The 25,567-nt window shown below is 48.1% G+C and overlaps 10 protein-coding genes and 1 non-coding gene across 11 annotated transcripts; 6 read left to right on the forward strand and 5 right to left on the reverse strand.

The window, feature by feature from the left end:
• Positions 1-3,724: 3,724 nt before the first annotated feature.
• Asppvi_005770 (uncharacterized protein) lies at positions 3,725-4,531 on the reverse strand (the record flags this gene model as incomplete). Its single annotated transcript, XM_043301683.1, has 2 exons — positions 3,725-3,895; positions 3,968-4,531. The coding sequence occupies 2 exons, from the start codon at positions 4,529-4,531 to the stop codon at positions 3,725-3,727; spliced, it is 735 nt and encodes a 244-aa protein (XP_043157618.1).
• A 329-nt stretch (positions 4,532-4,860) lies between these two features.
• Asppvi_005771 (uncharacterized protein) lies at positions 4,861-5,662 on the forward strand (the record flags this gene model as incomplete). Its single annotated transcript, XM_043301684.1, has 2 exons — positions 4,861-5,075; positions 5,140-5,662. The coding sequence occupies 2 exons, from the start codon at positions 4,861-4,863 to the stop codon at positions 5,660-5,662; spliced, it is 738 nt and encodes a 245-aa protein (XP_043157619.1).
• A 1,260-nt stretch (positions 5,663-6,922) lies between these two features.
• On the reverse strand, positions 6,923-7,916 carry Asppvi_005772 (SDR family oxidoreductase; the record flags this gene model as incomplete). Its single annotated transcript, XM_043301685.1, has 3 exons — positions 6,923-7,305; positions 7,367-7,548; positions 7,624-7,916. 3 exons carry the CDS (start codon positions 7,914-7,916, stop codon positions 6,923-6,925), a joined length of 858 nt encoding a protein of 285 aa, XP_043157620.1.
• Positions 7,917-9,259: 1,343 nt separating this feature from the next.
• Positions 9,260-10,411, forward strand: Asppvi_005773 (aldo/keto reductase; the record flags this gene model as incomplete). Its single annotated transcript, XM_043301686.1, has 1 exon — positions 9,260-10,411. One exon carries the CDS (start codon positions 9,260-9,262, stop codon positions 10,409-10,411), a length of 1,152 nt encoding a protein of 383 aa, XP_043157621.1.
• Positions 10,412-11,470: 1,059 nt separating this feature from the next.
• Asppvi_005774 (uncharacterized protein) lies at positions 11,471-12,584 on the forward strand (the record flags this gene model as incomplete). The annotated part of the gene is made up of 2 exons (XM_043301687.1): positions 11,471-12,133; positions 12,207-12,584. 2 exons carry the CDS (start codon positions 11,471-11,473, stop codon positions 12,582-12,584), a joined length of 1,041 nt encoding a protein of 346 aa, XP_043157622.1.
• A 2,344-nt stretch (positions 12,585-14,928) lies between these two features.
• Positions 14,929-16,995, forward strand: Asppvi_005775 (GIY-YIG nuclease family protein; the record flags this gene model as incomplete). The annotated part of the gene is made up of 1 exon (XM_043301688.1): positions 14,929-16,995. The coding sequence occupies one exon, from the start codon at positions 14,929-14,931 to the stop codon at positions 16,993-16,995; it is 2,067 nt and encodes a 688-aa protein (XP_043157623.1).
• A 1,008-nt stretch (positions 16,996-18,003) lies between these two features.
• Positions 18,004-18,774, forward strand: Asppvi_005776 (uncharacterized protein; the record flags this gene model as incomplete). Its single annotated transcript, XM_043301689.1, has 1 exon — positions 18,004-18,774. The coding sequence occupies one exon, from the start codon at positions 18,004-18,006 to the stop codon at positions 18,772-18,774; it is 771 nt and encodes a 256-aa protein (XP_043157624.1).
• Positions 18,775-20,311: 1,537 nt separating this feature from the next.
• On the forward strand, positions 20,312-21,805 carry Asppvi_005777 (uncharacterized protein; the record flags this gene model as incomplete). The annotated part of the gene is made up of 1 exon (XM_043301690.1): positions 20,312-21,805. One exon carries the CDS (start codon positions 20,312-20,314, stop codon positions 21,803-21,805), a length of 1,494 nt encoding a protein of 497 aa, XP_043157625.1.
• Positions 21,806-22,160: 355 nt separating this feature from the next.
• Positions 22,161-23,798, reverse strand: Asppvi_005778 (uncharacterized protein; the record flags this gene model as incomplete). The annotated part of the gene is made up of 1 exon (XM_043301691.1): positions 22,161-23,798. The coding sequence occupies one exon, from the start codon at positions 23,796-23,798 to the stop codon at positions 22,161-22,163; it is 1,638 nt and encodes a 545-aa protein (XP_043157626.1).
• Positions 23,799-24,547: 749 nt separating this feature from the next.
• Asppvi_r0008 lies at positions 24,548-24,667 on the reverse strand. Its single transcript, XR_006253296.1, has one exon. It is a non-coding gene; the product is annotated as a 5S ribosomal RNA (ribosomal RNA).
• A 292-nt stretch (positions 24,668-24,959) lies between these two features.
• Positions 24,960-25,406, reverse strand: Asppvi_005779 (uncharacterized protein; the record flags this gene model as incomplete). The annotated part of the gene is made up of 2 exons (XM_043301692.1): positions 24,960-25,358; positions 25,404-25,406. The coding sequence occupies 2 exons, from the start codon at positions 25,404-25,406 to the stop codon at positions 24,960-24,962; spliced, it is 402 nt and encodes a 133-aa protein (XP_043157627.1).
• Between the last annotated feature and the right edge of the window lie 161 nt (positions 25,407-25,567).

Below are 25,567 nucleotides of genomic sequence, written 5' to 3' on the forward strand. Positions count from 1 at the left end.
TCGAGACAAACTTTGCAATCTCATCTATTCTTGCATTTTCCAAGCCATCTCCCTCAGCTTCACCGCCCATAAACCGCTCTTTGCCGACCGAAATTTCCTAATGCCTCAGCGCTGTACGCATGGTATACAACGGAGACTGAAAATCTACTATTGCCGATTAGGGTGTCATATGACTGACAAAGGGCGAGATCTTCGAAGAGCTGGAGGCTCTGTTTTATACAATATGGTTGACAGGCTACAAAAAGAGGCAGATACTACATAACAACTATCATGGGGTTAGGTTTAAGGTTCAGGATCCTGTGACGTCAATAATAAACCCTGGCGTTATGTACTCATATTTCATTGTATTGTATAGAGTGGGCAGATAGCGCTGCAAACGGTAGGTGGCTTGATTGATAAAGTATTGAGAAAACCAGAGACTGCCTTAGTTAAGGGTCTTGTTAACTCAAGTATCACAGTATATGTATATATGCTACGTCATGTAACGTAGAGCTGAGGCTGCAAACAGTAGATACTTACGCTACATTGTATCATATAGGGCGAGCAGATAGCGCTGCGAACAGTAAATTTCCATGTAGAGAAGATAACACCGTCCGCTTAAATTATAATACCCTGCAGTCCTTTCCTCCCTGGCCCGTCCTTTAGTGGTAAGTCCCGTCTGGCTGGTCCGTCCCGTCCCGTCCCGTCCCCTTCGTGACTTTCCCGCAATCCACAATTTCTAAATCAGTATATCTGCAGAGAGGATAACTGGCAAAGGCCACTCAAGCATAGCATTACCCTGAACTAAGTGCATGGTGTACAGCCTCTCAAGCCCGCGTCAACGGACACGTTGAATTATATATATGGAAAGTTTTTATGGTACTTAGAATACCAACTGGTTTAATCTTGCGTTTATCCTTCGCTTGGTCAACGTCGGCCAATCCACTCGATGCTAGAATATGCAAGAAAGCAGAAGCATGAGTTGAGTTACTTGGTTACTGTACCGGTCATGGTTACGCCCAGCATGTAAGGACACTTGATCTGAGCTTCTCAGCCTGCTGGACGTTCAGCCGGTGAGCAGGGGGTGCAGTCCTTTGGTAACTCCCTCTAATCACCAGCAAGATCCTTTCCCACTCATTCAAAGTTCAAATAGATAATGTTGCTACGCTTCATGATCAAATGATATCTTTTTATTTGTCATATCTGCGAGGTAGGCTTGGACCGCTCTCCAGCTACAACATTCCGTGATGTGTCAAGCTATTATTGGGGCCGACTCGACGCTCCCTTCCATCGAACACATGGTAATATGCGCCCAGTCTGCCACGAAGCAATGGTATGCCAGACTGACAGCCTCCAGAAAAGACCGTACATATGGTATTGTTGTTTTTCTCCTGTTAATTGATAGGTTGACACGACAACTCAAGGAGAATGAATGACTTGTTCCATTCCCTTCCGCATTTCCGTGGCTTCTTCCCCGCTTCTTTCTCCATGTCGACCGCGTATTTAGGCTCAGCCGGTGCAAGGCAGGTGGCTGGTTGCCGTGCAGACAGACAGGTGTCTGGCGCCTCAGTCATTCCTACTTAATCATGGAGGAGAACTATTTTCATCGCTTTTCAGGCTTTCGGCCCAACCCATCTGCTTCCGCAACTAGCGAATTCGCTCGTCTAGCACGCCATATGAACTGGAGCCTCCATTCCAAGACCTATAGAAGAGAAAGGGCAAGTTTCGCTGCATCAGAATTCAATCGCCACTTCGGAGCAGATGGCAGGCTCCAGAACTGGCAGGCTCTTTGCCATGAGCTGCAATTGGAGGTCCCAACTTCTATAACGCAATGTCGAAAGGTTGGGTCCAATTCTGCTACCATGCTGGCATGTACCGCTGACAATCTGGGAAAAGGCACTCTCGCAGGTTCATGTGAATCTATGGGATTTGATAGATGCGCGCCGCGCGGGAACCGTCGTTCGAAAATTCCCCAGTCTTAAAGCGCTTAGGAAATATACACAGGAGCATGACAAGATATTCCCGAAAAGAGCCGCTAAGAAAGACGGGTTTCTGAAAGCCTTGCTTCGGGAGATATGGTAAAGGCGAGCGGTCACGTACTCTCCTCCTTTCGCAGTCTCACTTAAGGGCTCCGTGGTATATCAGCGTTGATCGCTGTAGGATCTATCTGTCCTTTTGGACGACTCGGAGTGAAGGCTTATTCATATGGTGTGCTAGACGAGCCAGCTCATTAGTCTCGGAGAATGGATTGGATTGATAGCCTATTTTATCTTGTCGCCATGTGTTGCCAGCGTAATGTTGCAAGTGCTACAGCACTGTTTTGTCCTATTTTAGGCCTTGCTCTGCTAAAGTGGTGTAGCAAACAAGGTAGCATAAAATGCATGCCTTTTGGTTTTAGTGTGCCATGACGTGTTAGCTTCCTTCAGACAATTCTCTTGTCCATCTACCACGAGCCACAGTCTGACAGGGAAACCGGATCATTTCGAAGCGCTCAGGTGAAATGAAGAGGAGATCAGGGGCCAAATCCCAGACGCATTGAGCAGGGTAAAATAACCGCAGGGAACGAATGCCGTGTTTCTTCAGAGAACAGGAACCTAGGATGTTGAAAACCCTCCCTTTACTTCTTAAATCAAACGGTGTTATCCGACTGCACCAGGCTACGGCAATTATGGGGTCGCAGGCAGCTGTATGTTTCTAACCTGGGGATGCTTGAAACTGCGGCCCAGGAAAGTTCTTAAACCTGCATCTTTTCGGGATACTGCAGGTTATAGCTGGACTCGGCACGGCCATTGGATTTGTTTCGCCAAAATCCAAAACATGGATGAGATCACTTACAGATATTGCTGTATTTCTATATTTTTGTTCCTGAAAGTGTATTTAGCACAGCTGAGTACGGCTGTTTGCTAATAACCAGATAACCTATCTCATATTAACTCGCTATCCATTTCAATAACATTGTGCAACAACAACCCTGTGGGTGAACCTTCATCAACATCTGTAGAACAGTTGGTAACGCTGAGTTCAGCAATATTAGTGAGATAATATCCGTACAAACATCTTGATGAGAACAACTGGTTCTAACTTAAATTCAGAACTCCGGATTAGACGGTGAAAACTACTCAACGACCTAATATTATGTATTCAGTGCCCACAGACTAGAAGTCCTAAGCCGGTAGGTTTCGTATTCCAAAGGCTTTGCCCCTGCCCTAGAGCAGCATCTCATGTATGATATTGCTGCTTCCAGAGATGCGTATCTCGCGGGAGAAGGTGCTAAAGGCAATTCTGACCCAGATCCCTTTATGTCCAATCGAGAAACTGCCAACCTAGAACACATCGTTTCCAGTAGGGCAAGTATCAGGTTCGACAGGAAGTCCAAAACCGCACAAAGAGGGTCCAAATAACGGGGTGTAGTTGGGTCAGGAGACATATTAGACCTAAGTCGCGGCCATAAATTTACCAGACACCATGCTTCAAAACGGCTATGTAGAATCAAAATGCGGCTGTTGATGTCCATGAACTGGGTAAATGGGAAACACCCTTTTTCCTTGTCCGTCGTAGGATCTAGCAAGCCAGAAGTTTCTGCTAGAAGAGTGGGAACGTCTATTAATTGGTTACATAGCTGGAGCCGCAACAGAATGCCGTCTTGTAAGTTGTGAAGAAGCTGACGCCACTCTGGCTGCGCCAAGAAGCACGGCCGGCATGCCATAATGTCATGTATTATCTGTGGAAACAAGTGTTCAATTACTTATGCAGGAAAATGCGGCCCTTTTCGGAGACTTACGATAAAACCACCCTGCGACTCAAGCATTTCTCTTTCAAAAGGATCACGAAATCTGTCGGGTCCCCATTGCTGGATGAGATGCTTAGACCCCTGGCAAAGATCAATCCACCGACCAAAGTCGGTGTTAATCAGGAGCTGATGAAAGAGCCGGGTCAGAGAAGACTAGCTTTCCAGCATTGTAACTGTGATTGACAGCCCGGAACATACCTCACATAGCTGTAATATTATAGAGGCGCATAGTGTCTCTGCATCCTGATTTGACTTGGAATCGTTCAGCATTCGACGAAGTCTTCGTAGACTTTTCACATACTCCTCGAGAATCGCAGTGGTGGTGTTCTGCCCTGTCAAACGCTCGATGAAGATACTGCAAAGACACGAAATTCCTGAGTCAAGAGCCATATTGTGGCCTAACCGGCTAGGAATATGTCTATAGAAGCTCCCATGGTATGCAAGGGGGAAAGCCGCCTGGGTTCGCGGGTTTTCCAGGAAGTAGATGAACATGGCCGCATTATGCGCACCAATCGTGTTCAGCTGCATGTCCCAGAGCACTATTTCCTGGCCATCCCAAGTGGATTTCCAGTGATCATTGCATTGTTCATCAAAAATATATCTCTTCTTGGAGTAGAGCTTTTTCAATCCATCCATCTCATCAACGAATCGCCAGCGACGACTATAGCCTGGACATGCCCATCCAGCTTTCACACAAGCTACACACTGGGGCCCTTCTTCTTTTTGTAGTGTTTCCTCCCGTTGGTTTTCTCCTTCAAACATTCCTGCACAACGGCGGGAAAAACACTCGACCGATGACGGTGATGAGTTGCGGGTCCAACTCGCCGGGTCTCCAGGATCAAATCGGAGATAAGAGGTGATAACTGTGGACCCCGGAGTTTAGCTTATGAGCATTAAAAGGGCAATGCATATGGTTCCAAATCAGACAGCCCCCACATAAAAGGCTACGTTTTCCTGGCAGGTCGCTGAAAGCTTATAAGAACAGCCCCAAATTCCATCTTTAACCGTGTTCAATTGCTTTGCCGACTTTTCAGTTCTGAATCCACTCGCCTTCCTATCACGCCCATTATTTTAATTCACCTCTCTGAAATATGTCTGATTGCTGCCTGAAAGGGTTTCAGTGGGATGCTGAGGTCAAGGGAAGAGAGACCACCCTTGCAGGTCTAAGTTGTTATGTGACGGGCTCGGACTCTGAAGTGGGAATTCTGGTGTTGCATGATGCGTTTGGTTGGACTTTCAAAAATACTCGACTTCTGGCGGATCATTACGCGGAGGAGGTTGGCGCCACAGTCTACGTACCCGATCTGTAATGCTCAATTCTCCTATACTTCCCTCAGACGAGAGAATATCTTTGCTCATAATGATGACAGCTTTGGCGGCGAAGTCCTTCCACCGGATATCCTGCGGGATAAGAGTCAGTGGCATAAGATCGATCTACCCTCATTCATGCAGCGCAACTCGAAGCCTATCCGAGAGCCTCAGATCCTTGGATGTGCCAATGCCCTCCGCTCTCTGCACACGCGGACAGGAGCAATAGGGTTTTGCTATGGAGGATGGGCAGTCTTTCGTTTGGGAGCGAAGGGTAACAAGCTCGTCGACTGTATTTCTACTGCCCATCCATCTCGCTTAGAGAAGTCCGAGATTGAAAACGTTGCGGTGCCAGTGCAGATTTTGGCCCCTGAGTTTGACCCTATGTTTACTGGAGAACTGAAACTTTTCAGTAATCAAGAAATTCCGAAGCTGGGAGTACCATATGACTACCAGTACTTTCCAGGCCTCGAGCACGGTTTTGCATCTCGAGGTGACCCCAAAAACGCAGCGGAACGCAAGGGAATGGAGAGAGCGAAGAATGCCGCGGTCCTCTGGTTTCGACAGTGGTTGCATGTAGCCTGAATTTGGGGAGTATAAAGAGTTGATGGGCCGCAACGATTCTGCTTAATCTAATACTCTTTGCTCTGTAACGGTCCTATCGCTATTCTGAAAGACAAGTATCTGCAGGATTAGCTTTGAACTTTGCATCGGTTTTATGGAGTCAGTTCGATGCAAATGCTCCCCGTTCCAAAACCTACGCTGAGTAGTTTGCGTAAAGGTGAATTCCAACGTGAATGTGATCAACATCTTTTAGCGAACCAATCAGGAAAGTGGTTACTTTTCACATGTCATCATAGTCCATCGAATCCGGCTCGACTATGTGCACGCTGTAATATGTTGCCCGCATATAAAATCAGTGTTTTAGTGTCCTTAGTCGGCCATCGTCCGTTAGAAATGGCCTAGATCGTCCTCAGCTAGGCTGAATATGCGCGACGTCCAATCATACAGAAATATGACGAACACTAAGAAAGACCACCCCACTCTGCTATCAGGATCTGCATTCGGGAGACTAGATTTCTCCCAGTTCATTTCTGGATCACAAATCAACAAAATCGCCTAGTGGTAATTGTAGGCTGACCCGGTCAAGGAGAACCAGTCTGCTTTCTGAGGAATTTACTGGCAGATGAGTCCAATACAGTAAATCTGGTAAATTGTATCTGGTTCTGCATTACATTGATTAGTGGGGTCATCAACTCTCTTACGGAAAGCGTGAGCACGTCACAGCACTATGTTCTACTATGTGTTGGCTCACGCAAATGGGGTGCCAAGTAGTCTTGCAGAGCAAGTAGTGATGCGCAGGATTTGCCACACCTGACTTCTCCCAGCCATGTTTCCTTCTTGGAGCATTGGATGCCAGTACATCTGCCTGAGTTCAGACTTGGTGTAGGGAAATAGGAGCCAGTAGTCACGGTAACAAAGTGTGCGGATATCCAAAGGCGACAGGCTTTTCGGTTCAAACCAGCAGCTGAGGTTCCATTTCTTTGATACAGAGTGCCTGCTGGATACCTGCAACTAGTGGGCTATGGGTGATATCCACCATCTGGTGGTATAATGAGAAAACTAATTTGTTACATAATGATTATATGGTTGGGCTGGACTTCAGTAACTAATACGATATAATATCCCTGGATCTTTACTTCAAGCCACTAAATGTACGCAGAAACCTGCGAGGGTCCGGGATTTCCGCGATAGCGCTACCAGCTGGCAAGACTGGCACTGAGTTGTGCACGCAAGAGGGACATTTATGTCTCGAGCCTTGTGGATGCACTCAGATTCTGTCTATCAATCATAATCGGTGCTATGAGCGATATCACTCATGACGTCGAGATTCTCTTTTAAGGCATCGGTCTTCCACTGGAGTGCTTGATAGCAATCAGATCCCAGCGCGATGCGTAAATAAGGAGAGCTGTTAGCTCCCAGGCCATCTATCTCCACTGCTTCGAAAATCCTCCTTGCAGCTTTCTTAGGGTCACCTTTTTGAGTGCCGTTGATCGTGCTGTATCTGTCAAGAGCCTTGCTCATTGCAGTATTTGCATAGGCTGGGTTCATTCCCGCCTTCGGTTGAACGTATGCTGACAAGAAACCGGTGCGGAATCCCCCTGGTTGAACAATCAACACCCGGATGTTGAAATCGACTAGTTCGGCCGCCAGGGATTCTGAGAGCCCTAGAACATGTTGGTATCAAGCAATCTAGATAAGTGGTTGGGCGTGACTCGTTGTACGTACCTTCAAGTGCAAACTTACTTGCCGAGTATAGCCCTGTGGAAGCTCGGCCCATCATGCCAGCAACACTGGAAATATTCACGATAGTGCCAGAACATTGCGCCCTCATGGACGGAAGTACCCCCTTCAAGACACGGATAGGGCCGTACAAGTTGGTGTTGATCTGCTGATGAAACTCTTCCTCACTATGCACGGTGATGAAACAAAAAGACATTAGCTAACTTTCATCAACACCTCTGGCCCTAATATTAGCGACGTACGCCATATCTTCGATGCTGCCGAGAATTGAATAACCAGCGTTGTTGACCACCACGTCCACGCCCCCATGCTGTTTTATCAAGCTCTCGAACACTTTTGTGGTGTTGGCATCAGTGACATCCACTTGAGCCCAGTTTCCTCCAAGCTCCTCAACTTCAGGGTATGACTTTCTCGCTTTGTCAGGGTTACGGGCTAGAGCGACAACTGAGTGGCCTGCCTTCAAAACATCGATTGACAGGGCAGCTCCAAGGCCAGAAGAGGCACCAGTGATCAACCAGACTTTTCTTGACGCCATGACAGTCTCCAGTATACTTGTGGTAGATAGCAGGAGATCAATGAGAGAAACAAAGTTGGAAGGGTTGCAAAGAAAAAGTCTTCGAGCTTTTGATTCCGATTTCGTCTCTTGCCATACTTACTGCCAGCCATTATTTATTCTAGCTGGGGAGATACTGTGGATTTAAGCATCGGACTTAAACTGAAGATCTTTCTACAGCAATCTATTGCATCATAATGTTTCGTTTGCTTTGTTGAAAAGCCCGCCCTGCTAATAGCTCCTTGCCACGATCTCGCTAGCTGGAAAGCTAGCCAAATGGCCAGCCGCTGTCATTGAAGTTGAACCCAGAAATGCAGCATGAACGGCCATGCCTGTCCGTTTGATTCCACTGGTCCTGATATTGATGATTTCGTCTTCTCAACAATTACGCCTAGGCTCACTCATCGGGATCCTCAACAAAACTCATATCCATTGGGTTAGGCGGGGTAGCTAGTGGAATCCCGTAAGATGTTTGCCAGCAGTATGCGATCTGCTTAACATAAAATACATGATGCAAGCCTCGGCAATCAGATGAGCATAAATCTCTGGTTGGAGTGCAGCCCGAGGCAGCGTGGCGGAAAATGTTCCCCGGCATCATGTCCAGGGTTAATGCCGATTGGGCACCGCGCGGAATCAACTCTTAGTTGGAAGTTAGATAGGGACTAACACGACGTTTCGTCAGTCCGGTGAAAGATTAAGCTTTTACAGGTGTATTTCTACGGAGTAATATATTTATTGTTAATATGATCCGATTAGTCGTATTGTTATCAATTAAATGGCTACAGCTTCCTTCAGTCGTTTTACCTTGCGGTCAATTACCTAATAGGTGTCACATCTATAACTAACCTCACGACAGTTATACGCTGAATAGGTCAAATATAGTGGAATTTAGACCAAATCCGTTGATCGAGGTGACTTAGGCCAGCTAAACTTGCTGAAACAGTAGCGACTTCTATTTCAGAGAGCTTCGCAAGAACTTCGTAGCAGAATCTAACTAAGGTAGTTATACAGGCAGGCACTCAGTTTAGTAGGGCAGAGGGGAAATATTTCCAACCAATTACAGATTCTATGATGAGGAAGATAATCCGAATTCGTAGACTTCAACCAACCACGGCGTTAAGCGGTGATTACACATCTGCGGGAGTCAGCATTTAGGGAATGACCGCGCAGCTTGCGGACTTAAATGAAACATGACGTAACTGACGTAACTGACTGAGAAACGACTGAGATATAAAGATCTCCCGATCCAACATCTTGGTTGGCCTATCGCAGTAGTTATCTTCTTTCTTCGAGCCATTACCAGGCCTGCATTGAACCGAAAAAAGATGTCTTCCTCGCCGCTCCTGAGTCGTTACCGTCAGCTAGCCCCCACGGCATCTGTCCGTGTCTCTCCCCTATGCCTGGGAACCATGACATTCGGTGAAGCAGCAAAGGAACGGTATGGGGAATGCAGCAAGGAAGCTGCCTTTGAGATTTTGGATTATTTCGTCCGTCAGGGGGGCAACTTCATCGATACCGCAAACGCCTACAGGGAGGAACAATCAGAAATTTGGCTCGGCGAGTGGCTGATGGCGCGCAACAACCGCGATCAGATGGTGATCGCGACTAAGTATACAACGGGCTACCAGGGTCATCACAAGGATCGCATTCAGGCGAATTATGGAGGAAACGGAACCAAATCGATGCGTCTTTCCGTGGAGGCGTCTCTTCGCAAACTGCAGACAAGCTATATCGACTTGCTGTACGTGCACTGGTGGGACTACACGGTCTCTATTCCCGAGCTGATGCATAGTCTGAACGACCTCGTTGTGTCGGGCAAAGTCTTATACTTGGGCATTTCGGATACACCTGCTTGGGTGGTGACCAAGGCCAACCAGTACGCTCGGGATCATGGACTGCGTCAATTCGTCGTTTACCAGGGGATGTGGAGTGCGGGCATGCGTGACTTTGAACGGGATATTATTCCCATGTGCCGTGATGAGGGCATGGGCCTTTGCCCATACGGCACCTTGAATCAGGGTCGATTCCAGACCGAAGCTGGATTCAAAGAGCGTGAGAAGAGGAACGAAGGGAGAAATTTCATTCCGGTTTCAGAGCATGACAAACGCGTCTCCCGCGTTCTTGAAGATGTGGCCACGTCAAAGGGTGTGGAACTGCTTCAAATTGCCTTGGCATATGTTCTTCAGAAGGCACCGTATGTCTTCCCTATTGTCGGTGCGAGGAAAGTCGATCATATTAAGGGTATCCTTCCCGCTCTCGGTATTTCCTTGACAAACGAGGAAATTGCGAAGATTGAATCGGCTTACAGCTTTGATCCTGGCTTCCCTCACACTTTCCTCAGCGGGACTTTGTTCGGCACTGAACCTCCAAGAGGTGGCTATGGCCCTGGTGATGTATGGCTGACCAAGTCATTGGGGACCTTTGATTGGATTCAGCCCCCATCGCCAATCTCGCCGGTTCTGAAAGACATTCAGTGACTGAGGTGGACCTTTTCAAATACGGCGTGACCGATCGTGGATTGCTTGTACGTATGGTGTAGTATTACTTGAATTAGTATCGTGTCATACAAGACAGTCTGGACACACCCTCTTAAAGCCGCCCGCTCAGTATTATATCAGGACTAAGGTCCTGGCTGTGGAGCCGAATAATATTCATCGTGTGTGTTCATCGATGCAATTCCGCGGTTGTCATCAGAATCTCGCTCTGCCATCGGGATCAATCTGTAAGTAATTATGGGCTGCTGATTGTGATCCAAGACTGCTTCATGTACTGGGAACCTGGTCCTGTTGTAAATGATGGTAAGAGCAGAGAGCTCTGTTCGTTCCCGAATTCTGGCGTTGGTCATGGACAACTATTTAATTTCTGGAAGCTGCATCCAGCTTACTTTGTCAGGAGTCAGGACAGGACTCTGAATGCAACTTCTTACAGAGACTATACTGTTGCTAGGTGTAAACTTGTAGGGAAAACTGCCGAATGAGATTATTTGGGATTACTTTTGTTACTTTGTATGGTGACCTGCGCAGATTTTTGTGGCGTTCCACTTACACGCGCCGCTCGCCTGCCAATAGTTAATATCCCATAATCAGAGCATGGCGGCGAGACCGACAAGTTACGCCTGCAGGAATCATGATATAAAAAGGTACATAACATTGATCAATGTATCGTTAACGAAAATTTTGATTGTAAATCTTAGTTATGTATCTCACTACTACCAGGATGGGTGAGTATGCGGCATTGGGCTGCAACTCTTTTGGACAAGGCTGATGCCGTTGAGCCACGTCAACCAGTCGGGAAAAGAGTCATCTCTGCGGCTTTCCCCTTTTCAGCGCTTCCCCTCCCTGATTGCCGTAAGATTTTCCCCTTATATTGCGATGACTCCAGTCTTCCGAACACTTCCCTTCGGTCAGACAGCGCCCAACCCAAGTGCATGAACCCCCGACTGTAGCAAACCCGTTTTCAGAACAATCATAAGGCTTCAGGTCATGCTCTTCACCCTCATAGTTGGTCTTCTAGTCATCACGGTCTTTGCTCTCACCATGAGTAACATTTTGGATATGATTCGCGTCGTTCTATTTGGATCGCATAATGATGCGTCTCGGGACGGCGCTCCTGCTTTTGACCCCGCGCAAGATATCCCGTCGATGGCAGACAAGGTCATCTTCATCACGGGCGCCGCAGGTGACCTCGGCCGAGAAACGGCCTTAGCGCTGGCTCGTTATGGCCGACCTAGCCGCATCTACATCGCAGATCTGCCACGCAGCGACGACGCCAAACAAGCTCTGACCCACCAGATTGATTCCGAGGCTTACGGGGACTCCATATCCCGCACCTCGGAAACGGCCGTCACAACGTCGACCGAGATCCGTTATCTCGATGTGGACCTTGCATCTTTCGATAGCGTTCGAAAATGCGCTCAGAAGTTCGCTGCTCAAGAACAACGCCTGGACATTCTCATCTTGAATGCAGGTATCATCCGCGTCCCTCCGGCAACAACCATGGAAGGCTACGAGATCCATTTTGGAGTCAATTATCTTGGCCATGCCCTTTTGACCCGCCTGCTAATGCCAATGCTGCTTCGCACAACGCAGCGACAGCCCGGCGCCGATGTACGTGTCGTTGTTGTGTCAAGCGAGGGACACGTTTCAGCGCCTAAACAAGGCGTCGATTTCGACCTTGTCAAGACCAGCTGTTCGAATCTGGTCAGTATTTTTGCTTCTCTCTTCTATGCTTGACGTATAGGAAAGAAAATATAGAATCTAACTTTGTTTCTAGCCATATCCAAAGCGCTACGGCCAGAGCAAAGCAGCCCTCATTGGCCTAATGAAAGTGCTCAGCCGCGACTATCCACAGATTAAAACAGTCGCTATACATCCGGGAAGAATTCTTACGGGCATGGCTAGGTCATTGTGGAAAGAAAGCACCCTTGCACGCTTGACTAAGCCTATTGCACCGTTCTTCTGTGTGCCTGTGACTACCGGGATCAGAAATCATCTATGGGCCGCCACGAGCTCAGAGGTGGTAAGCGGCACGTATTATGAACCTGTGGGTGTGCCTGGAAAGTTATCGCCCGCCTTACAGGATGAGAGTTTTCCGGGAAGACTCCGAGAGTGGACCGATAACGTCCTGGGCCGAATCGAGTCTCTTGAGTAGGCCTTTTGTTCTACCAAGAAGATGTATGATCTATAGGCTAGAGCAGATAATAGTGTGGATCCAATTTGGAGCTGCTCCTCCTGCTGCTGAGGTATTGTCCTCCGTCTTCTCTTCCGTGAACTCCACATAAAAGGATAATTTTGGAGAGTGGAGATTACAAGCTTCAGAATGTAGGCCTTACCCCTCTCGATCGGAGTGTCTATAAGAGAAGCCACATGACGTTATCCTCAGGGCTTCAGCTTCAGCCATCCCAGCCAACCGCGTGAAGCCTGCAGGGAAATACAGCAGCAGCGTACCTTTATCTGAACGCTTGATTGCAGACGAAGAAGGGAAAGGCATCTTCAGATTTTACGCTCGGAGAGACTGGAGAAATTTTTGGACAAGCCCGCCTTTATCATCCCAGAGTAACTTATTATTTATTTTTCCAACGGCATACTGACGCACGTATCAGTTGCCGAGTCTCTAGTTGTTCCCGCACTTTGCTCTCCTGAAGAGAAAACAGGATGGACAGAATTCCTGATGGATAACGCCAACGAACACACCTTGCCTCCCCAACTTTCCGCAATCTTCGTCAGGGTCTCTGCCGACCCTCGAAGATGTGCTGAATCAGACAGCTGCCTCCCCGTCTCAGTACCCTACAATCAATGGATCTGCTGAGAATACGCAGCTGCGTCCCTGAGATTCAGGCCACCCTAACTCAACCCAGTGGCCTTCACTTCCACAAGTCGTGATCTATCTATTCTGGACGCGGAGAGTGCACTCGGTTGGATGGATGTCTTCATTTACCCTGACAACTCGCAATCAAGCGATATGCATACTACCACTACTCTAACTATTCTTGTATCTCCAATGTACTTGAACCCACTTCTTAAGGGCGAACCTTGTGTCTCGCCTAGGGCCCTATATTGGTCGTTTGCCTATAGTTCTGTTCTGCGGGCCCCTTAGCCCACAGGTATAAAACCATAGTGATCCACTAGCCTGACTTGTTGCTTGGGTTTCAGATTGCCTGTAGGGCTGACATGTTATTGCAGAGGATTGTTACTGATCCTGTTCTATGTTTATGTAGCTTTGTCTCATGGCATGCTATCTTATGGACCAGGCTAATAGTGTAGTATATGCTAACTCAGTCTCCCTTTATCGTCTCCACCGCACTTCCTTGAGTAATGGTGCAAGCCACTGTAACGCATTCAATCATCAAACGGTTAATCCAAGGCAATTGGCATAGTCACTGACAACTGGGGTTGTAAACTGTGATTCCGCAATCGGGCAAAAGAATCACATTCATCTGAACCCATCGACAAACATTATACAGTATAGTAGCTCTAACATTAGCATACTAGCATAGTAGGGCTAATGGTGGCCGAGGGCTGTGCTGTGTGATCCTGTGATTAGCCTGTTCTGGCAACTTGCTAAACTACGCAATGATATTGTGAGACCCTGGATCGCCACACTGGTTTGTCTCTCCGTCCGCTGCGCCACACATTCCACTGGCTGTCGTGATACAGGCCGCAGCCTCACACCATTATAGTTGCGGTCATTTTCCATGGAAAGTAGTTTCGTGTAGATGTAGATCATCCCACCCATTGAGGATTTGAGTTCAAGTCTTTGTGCCCTGAAAAGCGTTAATTATAAAATGCCATTGAAGATATGCTATACTATGCTGTGAGGTTACACTGGTATAAATCGGCTTTTCTAACGACAATCACGTGGAGCAGGGCGTGGTTTGGGTTGCGAGAGTGTTTGGAACGCTTCGCCCCACTGTGCTTCGGTTCGGCCAGAGCCGCTGCTCCCGCAGCCGCGCGAGGCTGGACCTTCAAAGAGCGGGGAAAGCCACGTCCAGTGGATATCGAGAATGAAATTGGCCGTCGCAAAGACAAGTTGGAGCTGGGAATTATCTCATTGGCGTGTACGCGGACCTATCGGTATGTATTATTTCGCTGGAATATATCCAGGCACTGGGCATGTGAAGATACGGGAGCTATCCCTTGCGTTAGGTCTCCTGCGAGGACAGTCTTAGCTTCTGAGTGTTCTCAATATAGCCCCCGGAGAAGTTGGTCATTCCAGGAATCAACGGCGCTAGATGATGCTGCTCAGCAGACTTCTGTGTCCCATCCAACGGAGACGCCGGCGGTGTAATCGTAATGATTCGTGGGTTATGTCATTGCGCATTCCAGTCACATACAACAGGCATGGTGGCTTGTTTCAGACTCGTGCTCATGCGCAATCGATGCGCTACATCACGAAGCCCGGAGGGCCTTGGTCTCTTTTATAGGCTCATTGCCCACTCTCACTATGGAAAGGGGAAGTGTTCTTCTCTGAATTCCATGGAGTTCGAGCAACGACCATGTCAGGAGAAGAAATTCAGCTTAATTTAGAGCCACCAAGTACACCCATAAAGGGCCCCGCGCGCCAAGCCACGCTCAATGGAACTCAGTCACCCCTGGGCAGCGCTTCGAGCGATGGTGTCATTTCATCCCCTCCCTCGCCAGAGGAGAGTCTGTTCAGCCCCACACACTCAACCGCTACCGATATCACGGATGACTATGGCTGGCATACTCCAGTCAAAGTTCAAGCATTGTCGACCACACTAGACACAGACAGCCTCGAGTCCTCCCGAACCGAAGAAGACAACGACTCCGGGGGAGATGTTGATCGAGCCGGGCAGATTGCAGCCTTCAATGTTCCTTCCCCGACCAAGCCATTGGAACGGTCGAAGAGAGCAAAGAGTTTGAGACCCCGAGTCAGCATCTCTTCTCTACGTTCAGAGGATGCCACCAAGGCTGTGTTAAGCAAGCGAAAGGAGAGTTCAACTTCTCCTGTCGATACTCATGCATGGGTCTCCGACCAGGGGAAGTTCCTCGAGGGAATTACATGGCCGTCCATACAGACCGGACAGAAGACACCGAAACGGTCTCGGCATATCCGGATCGAGTATTGGACATCCGAACAGGCGAGAAACATCAATACGGATTTTTCTGCAGAAGGGACTTGGATTCTAAGACCGAGAGCAGCCAGCGAGGTTGGTGGCGCGAGAAAGTTCCATTTGGATCCAGTAGTATCCTGCACGCAGGATCAGTGTGCCGACCAACCTTCGTCCTCCAATTCCATCGTACCGACCATCACCGTTTCCCCTCCAGAGGATGATCAGATTGACTCAGCCCAGATTAAAGACGATGAACATGACCCACGTAGCAAGAGCATGTCATCGGGAGACGGCACAGTCAAAGCCGTATTGACTCTTCTCTCGATTCAGAAAGCTTCCACGTCTGCCAAGGACAAAGATACCGTTCGAAAGTCGCTTCACAGTATTATACCGCTTGAAATTCGGGAGCGTTTGAGAGAGGACGACCAACGCTGCCCGGCGCAGACAGCGAAGGGCTTACGATGCAAGAATTGCCGCCGCGGAAATGTCTCAATCATTATGCAGTCCTTAGACAGCTTGACTACCATCAAATCCAGTGAAGTGCTCCAATGCATGGAAGCTCTGATCCCTGTTGCTTTATGTTCTTCGGCGCACCAACGTGTCGCCCAGAAAGAGCTAAAAACCTGGGAACCAGACATCGACAAGCTATGCGATATTCAGGAAGATCAAGGGCACGTTGCTTCGCATACAAATTATCGCCTTTTAGCCCTTGCCGACTGGATCAATACTCTGGGCGGTGGGGAAAGTTTCTTGGAAAGAGTAGAGAAAATCTGCCCACCAGCATCTCAAGAGAGCATTCCAAACAATATTCCGCAAGTGTCTACTTTGATCCAAAAGTTTATACCCTACGTCACCAAGGCCTCCGTACGTTTGTCCGTTTCGGAAGCCCTCGAAAAGCTTCTGGTCAAGCCCCTCATGAAGAGCGAGATCGAGAGGGTAGGAAGCGTATATGTCTACTGGCAACCAGGGAACTTCGGGCACCTCAAGATCGGCTACTCAAATGAAATTAGCAAGCGTGTAAATGAATGGAGCCGCAAGTGCCTCAAGCCGATGGAAGTGTACTTTCCAAAACGGGGGAGTGACGAGGAGCATCTACAGGTCAGCCATGTCTGCCGCGTGGAGAAGCTAGTGCACACGGAGTTGAAGAACTGCAGGCGGATCGAAGAAATGTGTCCAGGGTGTAAAGGGAATCACAATGAATGGTTTGAGGTCTCACGCCAGCTTGCGATAGCCGTGGTGCGCAAGTGGATGGCTTGGATGCGAACATCCCCATATGAGGAGCGATCATGTGGAGGGAAAACCGAGTGGGTATTGAAGGACGAACAAAGGAGGAAAATAAAGGAGCTATCACAACCGCTCCAAGAGATTGCAATTTCTCGCCAGGATATGGAGAAGAGAGGGAGGGAAGCCCCTCTGCATGCTCAACATCTGTCAGTCTCTCGTGCGGGTAGGGCAAGGTCTCCACGAATGCGAAGTAAATCAATGTAGCCGCGACAACGATTCGAATTTGCATGATCCTATGTCCAGTTATCTATATATTCGTTTGAATCATTTTGAATCACTCATATATTGTCGATTTGTCGCCCTGAAACTGATATGATTCGATATCCTAGTGTGCATGCCGTTTCGATACTCGTGGAGGTAGCGGGCGCTCTTGTTAACTACAGTGGGGGTTCAAAAGTATTTGGGCCCCCCATTTGCCGCTAGAATCACTGCTTTCCATTTCAAACTATTCTGCGACCTCAACGCCTGTGTACCTGTCACAAGACTACCTGGTGGCGCAGCTTATGAAAGCCAAGAAGTCTCAAAGGAAGATTATGGAATAGTTAGTTGACTAACCAATGGGCATCCTGGGTTCATATAAGAAAGTCAGGAAACTTGAACGCCACTTGCCTCCACCTTGTGGCTTATCTACTTGCTGTGTTCAGGTTGTAAGAAAAAACCAGCGCTAGGCATATTACAAGCAAAGTATAGCTTAAGCAAGAGGAAGGTGATGATGCTACCAACAGTATAATTTCCTTGCGGTCTCTGATTTTTCAATCATCAGCTACCACATGAGCTGACCTGGCAGCTGGACTGGTCCCAGCCAGTCTTAGCATTCAACTGTTAGTTTGGGAGAGTTTTGGGATACGAGATAGGCTTGCATTGCCACCGACCGCAACATGCGAATGTGTGGGAGTGGGACAAACTCTTTATCCTAGCGAATACGAGATTACCCTTCAGATCACCCGCTAAGCCCCCGTGCTGAGAGTATGACGTTGACTAGCTTCAAGAATACAGTACGAATTTCCATTTTCGAAGTGTGAGGCTCACATACATGCTGTATGCCCTACCTATCGTATCTGAAATATATAAGCAGCCCTTGCGCTCTCTTGTCATGATAGATTGAACGCTGTCAATCCCCTCAAGCAAAACGCTCTCAAAACTTCAGAACATCCCGGTCAAAGTTTATTATTATTCCACTACCGCAACGATCTTCTAGAGAAGTTAACGACCATGTTCCCTACTCAGACCGAAAAAGAAACGGAACTCTTCGACGACGAGAGATCCTCTGCTCTATCCTTGGGCTCCACTATCACAGGTGATTCGCTTGATGATAAGCATTTTGCCTCCTTCCGCCCCTCTCGTACCCTGTGTATCGCCGCGCAGGGCATCGCTGCCTTCCGTCTCCCTCTCCCGTCTAGGGAGCTTGAGATCCCAATCTACGACAGTGCAGATGGTACTCTCGCTTACGTCTCTACCCGTCAGTCCACCTGCTCAGGAAACGCCATTCTGTCGGACCCTAAACGTGGAGATCTTGTGCGCACTGACTATTTCTTTGGTCCTGGGCGTGATCCCGTGATTTCCATGATCGAGGGTTCAAAAAGTAAATCACTCCCCGTCAGGGTCTCTTCGAGATGGACTTCGCGAGCGACTAGCTTCAAAACACCCGATGGCTGGGAGTTGGAGTGGAATTACACAAAAAGAAAAGATTCCAATGGCCAAAAAGAAAACTTAATCGTTCTCCGATTGAAAGATGCCAAATCGAAGAAGGAGCAAGGAAAGGTCCTCGCTCAGCTCCTCCGTGGTGGCGAGACAAGAACTGCCGGATCATCTCCATCGAGTGCCGGTAATGGTGGTCAGTTGCTGATTGATGAGGAAGCGGCAAAATTTGTGGAGGAGCCTTTGCTGGTGGCGACGTGTTTATTGATGTTGAAGAAAGAGATTGATCGGAGGAGGGCCATGCAATTTATGATGGTGGGCGCTATTGCTTCTGGCGGTCTTTGAGGCCTCATGCCATGATAGTAAGGAATTTGCGTAGAGTTATACCAGAGGAATAGATTCTGACACATGCCATTACTAAGTAGTATAACAGTTGTTCTATAAAGTACATACAACCGAATCAGGCACAGTCGGCTATGTTTGGCAAGACGGCTCCTCTCTCACAGCCCCTCATTAGAAAAACAACCACCTGATAGCGACACAGCTGACGCAAATAAAGACAAAGAGGGTCCTATCTCCCTTGTATGCTCCACAAAGTCCTGCCTCGCCACAGCCTATTCTTATAGTAACAGATGCAGTTCGTCCAGTACCTCACTAACCGAGATGTCCCCATCTACACAGTAGGAGGAATCAGAGTCAGTCAAGGGAAGCAGTTCTATGATCATCTGCAGGGCTTGCACCACGTGAGTCTGCGCTAATTCAATATCATTCGAAGGCTGCACGGCATCGGCAACGGAATGCCTCCACGCTAAATCAGGACTGCTACTTATGCCGTCTTCACTACTAATCCCCTATCTGCTCATTGCACGATATACACCCGCAACATCTGAAAACACGCAAGTAGGCCTCTGGGCGATTGATTACACTCTTCATTTTCTGGGAGGGCTATTACGAATGCTCCCTTTCAGACGTTACGCAATCCAGAATTGCATCAACTGGGTTTTGGGGCATCAAGATGAAGGAGACTGGGCTGGAATCTACCCAGCAAAAGCATACAGTCTATTGGCACAAAGACTAAATGGGTTTAGTGTTGACTGGAGCCCTGTGCGTCGTGGACTGGAGAGGCCTACTTGCGTGTATTCAGATGTTGCGGGTGTATATCGTTCAAGGAGTTGGAATCCCGAATTGGTTCTATATGAAGTATGACCTATACCCTCACTTTTTTCCAATGATGGCCTTTGGACGGTGGGCGCGGGCTGGTGCTGTTGCAAATGAATCTTATACCTAGTATGATGATACCTGCTTAGCCTCGCATTTTTCACCGCCCTGTAGCTTGTTCTAAGTGGCTTGCATCTTGTGATGAGCCGATAGAAGAGAGCGAGCGTTCTCCGTGCTTTCGTGGCCGCCGGATTGCGAATTGATTTCACTTTATGTATCTAATCGCCATACTTCTGGTTTGATCCAAACCTTAAATCCAGAGCTCGCTGGCCTGAAGGCAGTACCTTGCCTTCTTGAAGAAGAGCTTGCCATCGATCAGCGTTGATACATTCCAAAATGCGGTAGGAAAGGTCGTTCAGATTCAGCCTGAGATTGAGAGATGGAGAAGCATTGGGTACCCTTGCCGAAGTCTAGCCCGAATAGGATTCGGCATATGATCTATCACAATCCCTGGGTTGCGATACTTTCTAACTAACTTAACTAGTTAACTAGTTAGGTAGCCGGAGATAGCAGTCATTTTGGTTGAATCTTCATCAGCTGTCTTGTTATCTTTGGCCAAGGCTGGATAGCGCAAACAAGAAGTAAACGACCCTGTACCAATCAGCAGGATATCAACGCATCAAGTAATTTCTCGACCTCATCATTCTTGTGTCGGTGTATTATCATGGACACTTCATACCGTTTCTTCTGCTCAGAGCGACATCTTGACAAAGGCGAGTTCGATGACATTTACCCGACGCACTTCTTCGACAACAGTCGGGCTTTCAGATTTGTTATCATGACATGGACACTACAATTCAACGATGTACTTGATGCGCACAAGCTTTACGATTCCTTGTCCCGCCTCCTAGAGATAGGCGATTGGAGAAAGCTCGGCGGCCGACTCAGACGCGGCAAGAACAGGAAGCTGGAGATTCACGTACCAAAACAGTTCACAGAGGAACGACCAGCCGTGTTTTTTTCTCACGATGTCTTCGCGATGACACTTGCAGAACATCCATTGGCAAGCCAGCTTCCAAGATCCACAGATGGCCCATCTATTCAGCGTGGAGCACCTGATTTCCGCCAGTTTGCAGCACGACCGGATGCGCCTTCTACACTGGTGGAGTTTCTCAACAATGATATTCCGCAGCTGTCTCTGCACATCACTTCTTTTGAAGACGCAACGCTGGTGTCGCTCTCATGGCCTCATACACTTATGGACGCCATGGGACAACAAGCGCTCTTACGTGCGTGGTCCCTAGTTTTGGCGAATCGAGAAGCTGAGGTTCCGCTTCTCCTTGGCGCCAGGGAAGACGTTTTGTACGATGCGGCGGACCCAAGTGTTGAGCTTGGGGAGGATCCAGTTTTTGAGTCAAGACGCTTGAAAGGACTCGGTCTGTTTTGGTTTATACTACGATATGCATGTGACATGCTCTGGAACCGGGTAGTTGAAGCGCGGACTGTCTACCTGCCCAAGGAAACCGTAAATGAACTACGCCGTCAGGCGCAGCAGGACATCCTGGATCATACGACTGACGACAATATCCCTTGGATTAGTGACGGGGATGTGTTGATGGCATGGATGAGCCGTATAGTTGCCTTGTCACAGCCCAGCGCTCGCCCGGCGACACTTATCAGCGCCATCGATGTCCGGCCTCACTTACCAGCTATCGTCAAGACCGGAGGCGTATACGTACAAAACATGGTCCTTGGGGCCTTTACATCGATCTCCAGTCAACTAGCAATCGGGCCCATTGGCCGCATCGCACTGGCGCACCGTCGCGCACTTTTGGAGCAAGCAACCGCGCCGCAGTTTTTAGGCCTATTACAGGCCTTGCGCAAACTTTGGGATGGTGGCAGGGACACAGTGCTTTTATGCGGGGAAGCTGGTGCCTCTTTGTTTATTATGAGCAACTGGACTAAGGCAGACTTTATCCATACGGCAGACTTCCAAGCTGCGGTGACGCGGCAAGGTGAAGAGAGCCACAAGAGAAGCAACCCGCTTGGAACTATGATATACCATCATTTTCAGCCACTGAAACTCTATGGAACGGAGAGAAATGTCGTTGTTCTGTATGGGAAAGATCATGGCGGTAATTATTGGTTGACGGGACATCTTCTGCCACGGACGTGGACAGTATTCAGAGAGGCCATCGAGAATCTCTCGACGTGGTAAGACCCGTCGGTATACGCCATTTGTTTGGTGAGAGGCCTTGATGTATGAATGACTATAGAGTTATGGACAGGACGCTGGAGATCTCTGTTACACACATCACCCATACAATTCAGTATCCTTTTTTTGGCATGAGTTAGAAAAGGCACTATAATATTCTATATGTATGTTTCGCAGCCTTCGTCTTAAACCCAGGATAAAGTAGGGCATAATAATAAAAGAGGTTATAAACAACCAGAGGAAGAAGTAAATAATCAAGTTAAGGCAATACCCTAATCTCTTACGCTCTTACGGCGTATTATCGCGGTATTTAAAATATTTTAATAACATTCTCTTAAGAAAAATTTTAATATCCACCTTAAGGTTGACCCGGCTTATATATCCGAGGTCGTAGATTTACTTTCATATCTCCACCTACTGATAAGACCCCGCTGCTAACATTACTCATCGCTGCGGGGCCGGGAAACGCTGATGAAGGGTTCCCCTTATCGTCAAGATATTCGACAAAGTCGATCTCAAACGCCAGCAATATCGAGGCCACTGCACCGAGGATTTCCTGTTTGGCAAAGTCTCTCCCCGGGCACGACGCTTCGCCATACCCATAGGCAAACAGTTGGCCTGCCGTAGGTGTGGTGAAAACGCGTTCTCCTGATATTGGATCCTCGCGCAGAAATCTTGCAGGGTAGAATTCGTCCGCAGGCGGGTGGCCATACTTTTCGCTGTCACGGTGATAGAACCACACAGGGCAGAAGACGAATCCCTTGTCCAGAACAACCTGCCTCTCGTCGTCAACTGGAACTCTGACCTGGCGGTCTATCTGCCTTAGAAGAACCAAGTCGGTATAAAGGCGTAGTACCTCCAGATAGATGCTTTGCAGGAGAGGCAAAGACATCAATCTTGGGATATCAACTCCCCCGTCGTTAGATTGCGCCGAGGCGAGCTCTTCCATAACCGCGGGCAGGAGAGTCTCGTCGCCTCGAGGAGCCAGGATGTGCATCAACATCCAGATGGTCGCTGGTATTGCGTTCGTGCTAAGCGCAAAAAGGAAACCACAGTCCATAGCCGCCACTCCGCGAGGCGAAAAGCCATATTTATGGCACCAGACGCGTTGTGCTTGCAGGACCCTACTGCCCAATCTTGGATCCCAGCATACTGCTTCGGGGTCTAATGGCTCTCCGTCGTAAAGAGAACATATCTGAGAGTTCCAGCGAACTAGTCCCTCTAGTATGTTTTCCCGAGCTCGATAGGCCTCGGGGATCATAAAACGGGGCAACCCGGCAAATAAAGGGGTAAAGTTCTTTTCCACAATGGACAAGTCGTTCCCGAGTCTAGGATATGTCTCTAGGAGGGACATTCCAAAAATAGCGGTTGTAGATGCGTGGAAGACGCGATCGTACGCCCACGCGCCCAAGCAAACCTGCCCGGCGCTAGTTCGTTGCTCGACCAACTCATTCTGCATGCAAGTCCAAAATTGTCTGGCCAGCTCGCTCGCACGCTCTTGCTTGAGGAGATAGCTCTGGTAAATTCGTTTGAGTTCTCCATAGTGAGCGTTTAGCTTCCCGGACTCTCTAGAATCAAGGCCGAATATGTTTTTACCAGCCCGTGCCAGGAGTTTGGCGTGATTACATTTGCTTAGCTTGAGCAATTTGTTCATCGCCGGGACGACACGGAAAACATGAATGCGGTACCCAAACACAACCAGAGTAAATACTTCAGTACGAGAGTTATAGCGGATCAACCTCCTCCACATGAGACCCGGTGTCTTGTTGACAAACCAAGATGCGTGGCCGATATAGGGCAGCGCATATGGAAGCTGTAGAGGCGCACAAAGCTTAGAGTCCGATTTTACAGCCGACGCATTTGAGGCCAGTCTGATACAGAAATAGGAAATGCAGCTGACAATAAAACCAGTGACGAGAAGTAAAGATACGTTGTGTGGAATGATTGTCCGTCTCAAGTCGGCCAATATTGGCCCGATGTAATCAAATTGCGCCATTCGAAATTGCCAGTCGTCGAGACTAGAAGAAAATCTTGCGGAAGATGCGTTGATCACTCCATTTTATAATATATCTCGACTTTCGAATCCCTCCAGCTAACAAAGCTAATGACGCATTATGCATTATGTCCCTATAGGAAGCTAGCGCAAGTACGACCTTCAGCCTTGGTTGAGGCCCACACCGCTAGTTCGCGAAATAACGCGCCTGTAAGGTATTTCTTACATCAGAGGTGTTGAGTTGTCCGAAGTTGTAATCGACGTGATCCTTTCTAAGAGCTAATCCAAAGTCTATTAATAAATAAGTAGCAAAGAATGTATTATTTCACTTTAGAATAAACATATACCTTATTAATTAAGTCTATACCTTAGATAACTCTAAATAATATTTAAAGAGTCTTGCTTTATTTCAGACTGACTGGTAAACAGGGGATGAAAAGTAACATACATCCTGTTAATTATTAAGATTCCTTGACCACATATCCTGTAATCCTGTATCCGATCGCGAGCGTAGTCTGCTTGGCTAATTTTGATACAAATGCGATCCCCTAACTATGCAGCAAAGACTGGACAGGGGTGGTCTGGTATCTGTTTGGGACAACACCCAATGGTTCCCACTACATCGGCAGGCGTACATCTGGATCGGCCAGCGCATCTGCCTAAATTTAAGAATGGGCATCAACAGTACCTGGTTAGGCCCATAGAGAAGCAAGCAATTAACAGAACAAAAAATGAAAAAGGAAAAAGACAAAAACATACAACAGCCGGGATTCGCTGGTGGTCACCCACCCAACTACTAACCGGCCGGCGTGTGGCTTAAGTACGGCTGAGCGGACGGGAAGCCCTGTTTTCCACACCCTATGGTCGTATGTGCCAGGTTTGAGGTGAGGCAGTCCTATAAAGTGCATTTGAGTGGGCAATGTCACTCAAGAGCTATATGGTTTTAAGAGTAGTGGACCAATGTCCTAGTGGATGAACCTGTATCAAGCTTAGAGACGCTAGCTCATATATGAATTTACATAATCTGGATGGTAGTTACCAGGCAGAGCTGGATGAAATAACTATAATAGGAAGGATAGTCTGAATATAGCTTTGCCGGTACCCAACGTCTCCCAGAAGTTGCAATGTGCCAATGATACTCCAGAATATCTTGACGAGTAGCGATCATGGAGCTGCTAACAACCCCCAGACAGCCCAAGTGGCCCACACGACCCGCCATCCTGCGGCATACCACAACGGCTGAATGGTATATTCATTCTCCTGCAGCGCGCTCCATGTATATAGTGCAGCAAGACTAGCATTGTAAAATGCAAAGCAGGAGCCCATGATCCGACCAACTTTGGAGTGACGGATATGGTAGTCTCGCAGCAGCCAAGTGCTCAGCACATATGGGAAGAAGGAAACGCCCGTCACCCGCATCCAGAAACGGGTCAAGGGGTGAGCCAGCTCGTCGCGGTTGGGTATAACAATCGGCGAGACGAACAGGAAGGCGAAAGCATCAAACCCTTGCACTGCTAAGGCAGAGCCGTACATCAGGCGAACAGACAAAGGCTGGAAGTGATCCTATGGCGCATTAGCAGCGGGCAGATCATATGGAAGGTAACTTACCATGATTGATAATCTCGGATTTTTTAATCTGATATTCTGTTTGTTGTGTTTCTAACGATGAGCGGTCGAAGAATATGGAGGTTTAGTGAGGAGTTGACGAGGGTGGGATGTTTCAGCACAAAACTTCCCGCTTGTCATGCCGCCACCTCGTATATCTAGCGTGT

This window comes from Aspergillus pseudoviridinutans (genome assembly GCF_018340605.1).
Source record: "Aspergillus pseudoviridinutans IFM 55266 DNA, scaffold_4, whole genome shotgun sequence".
In the NCBI taxonomy this organism is placed as follows: domain Eukaryota; kingdom Fungi; phylum Ascomycota; class Eurotiomycetes; order Eurotiales; family Aspergillaceae; genus Aspergillus; species Aspergillus pseudoviridinutans.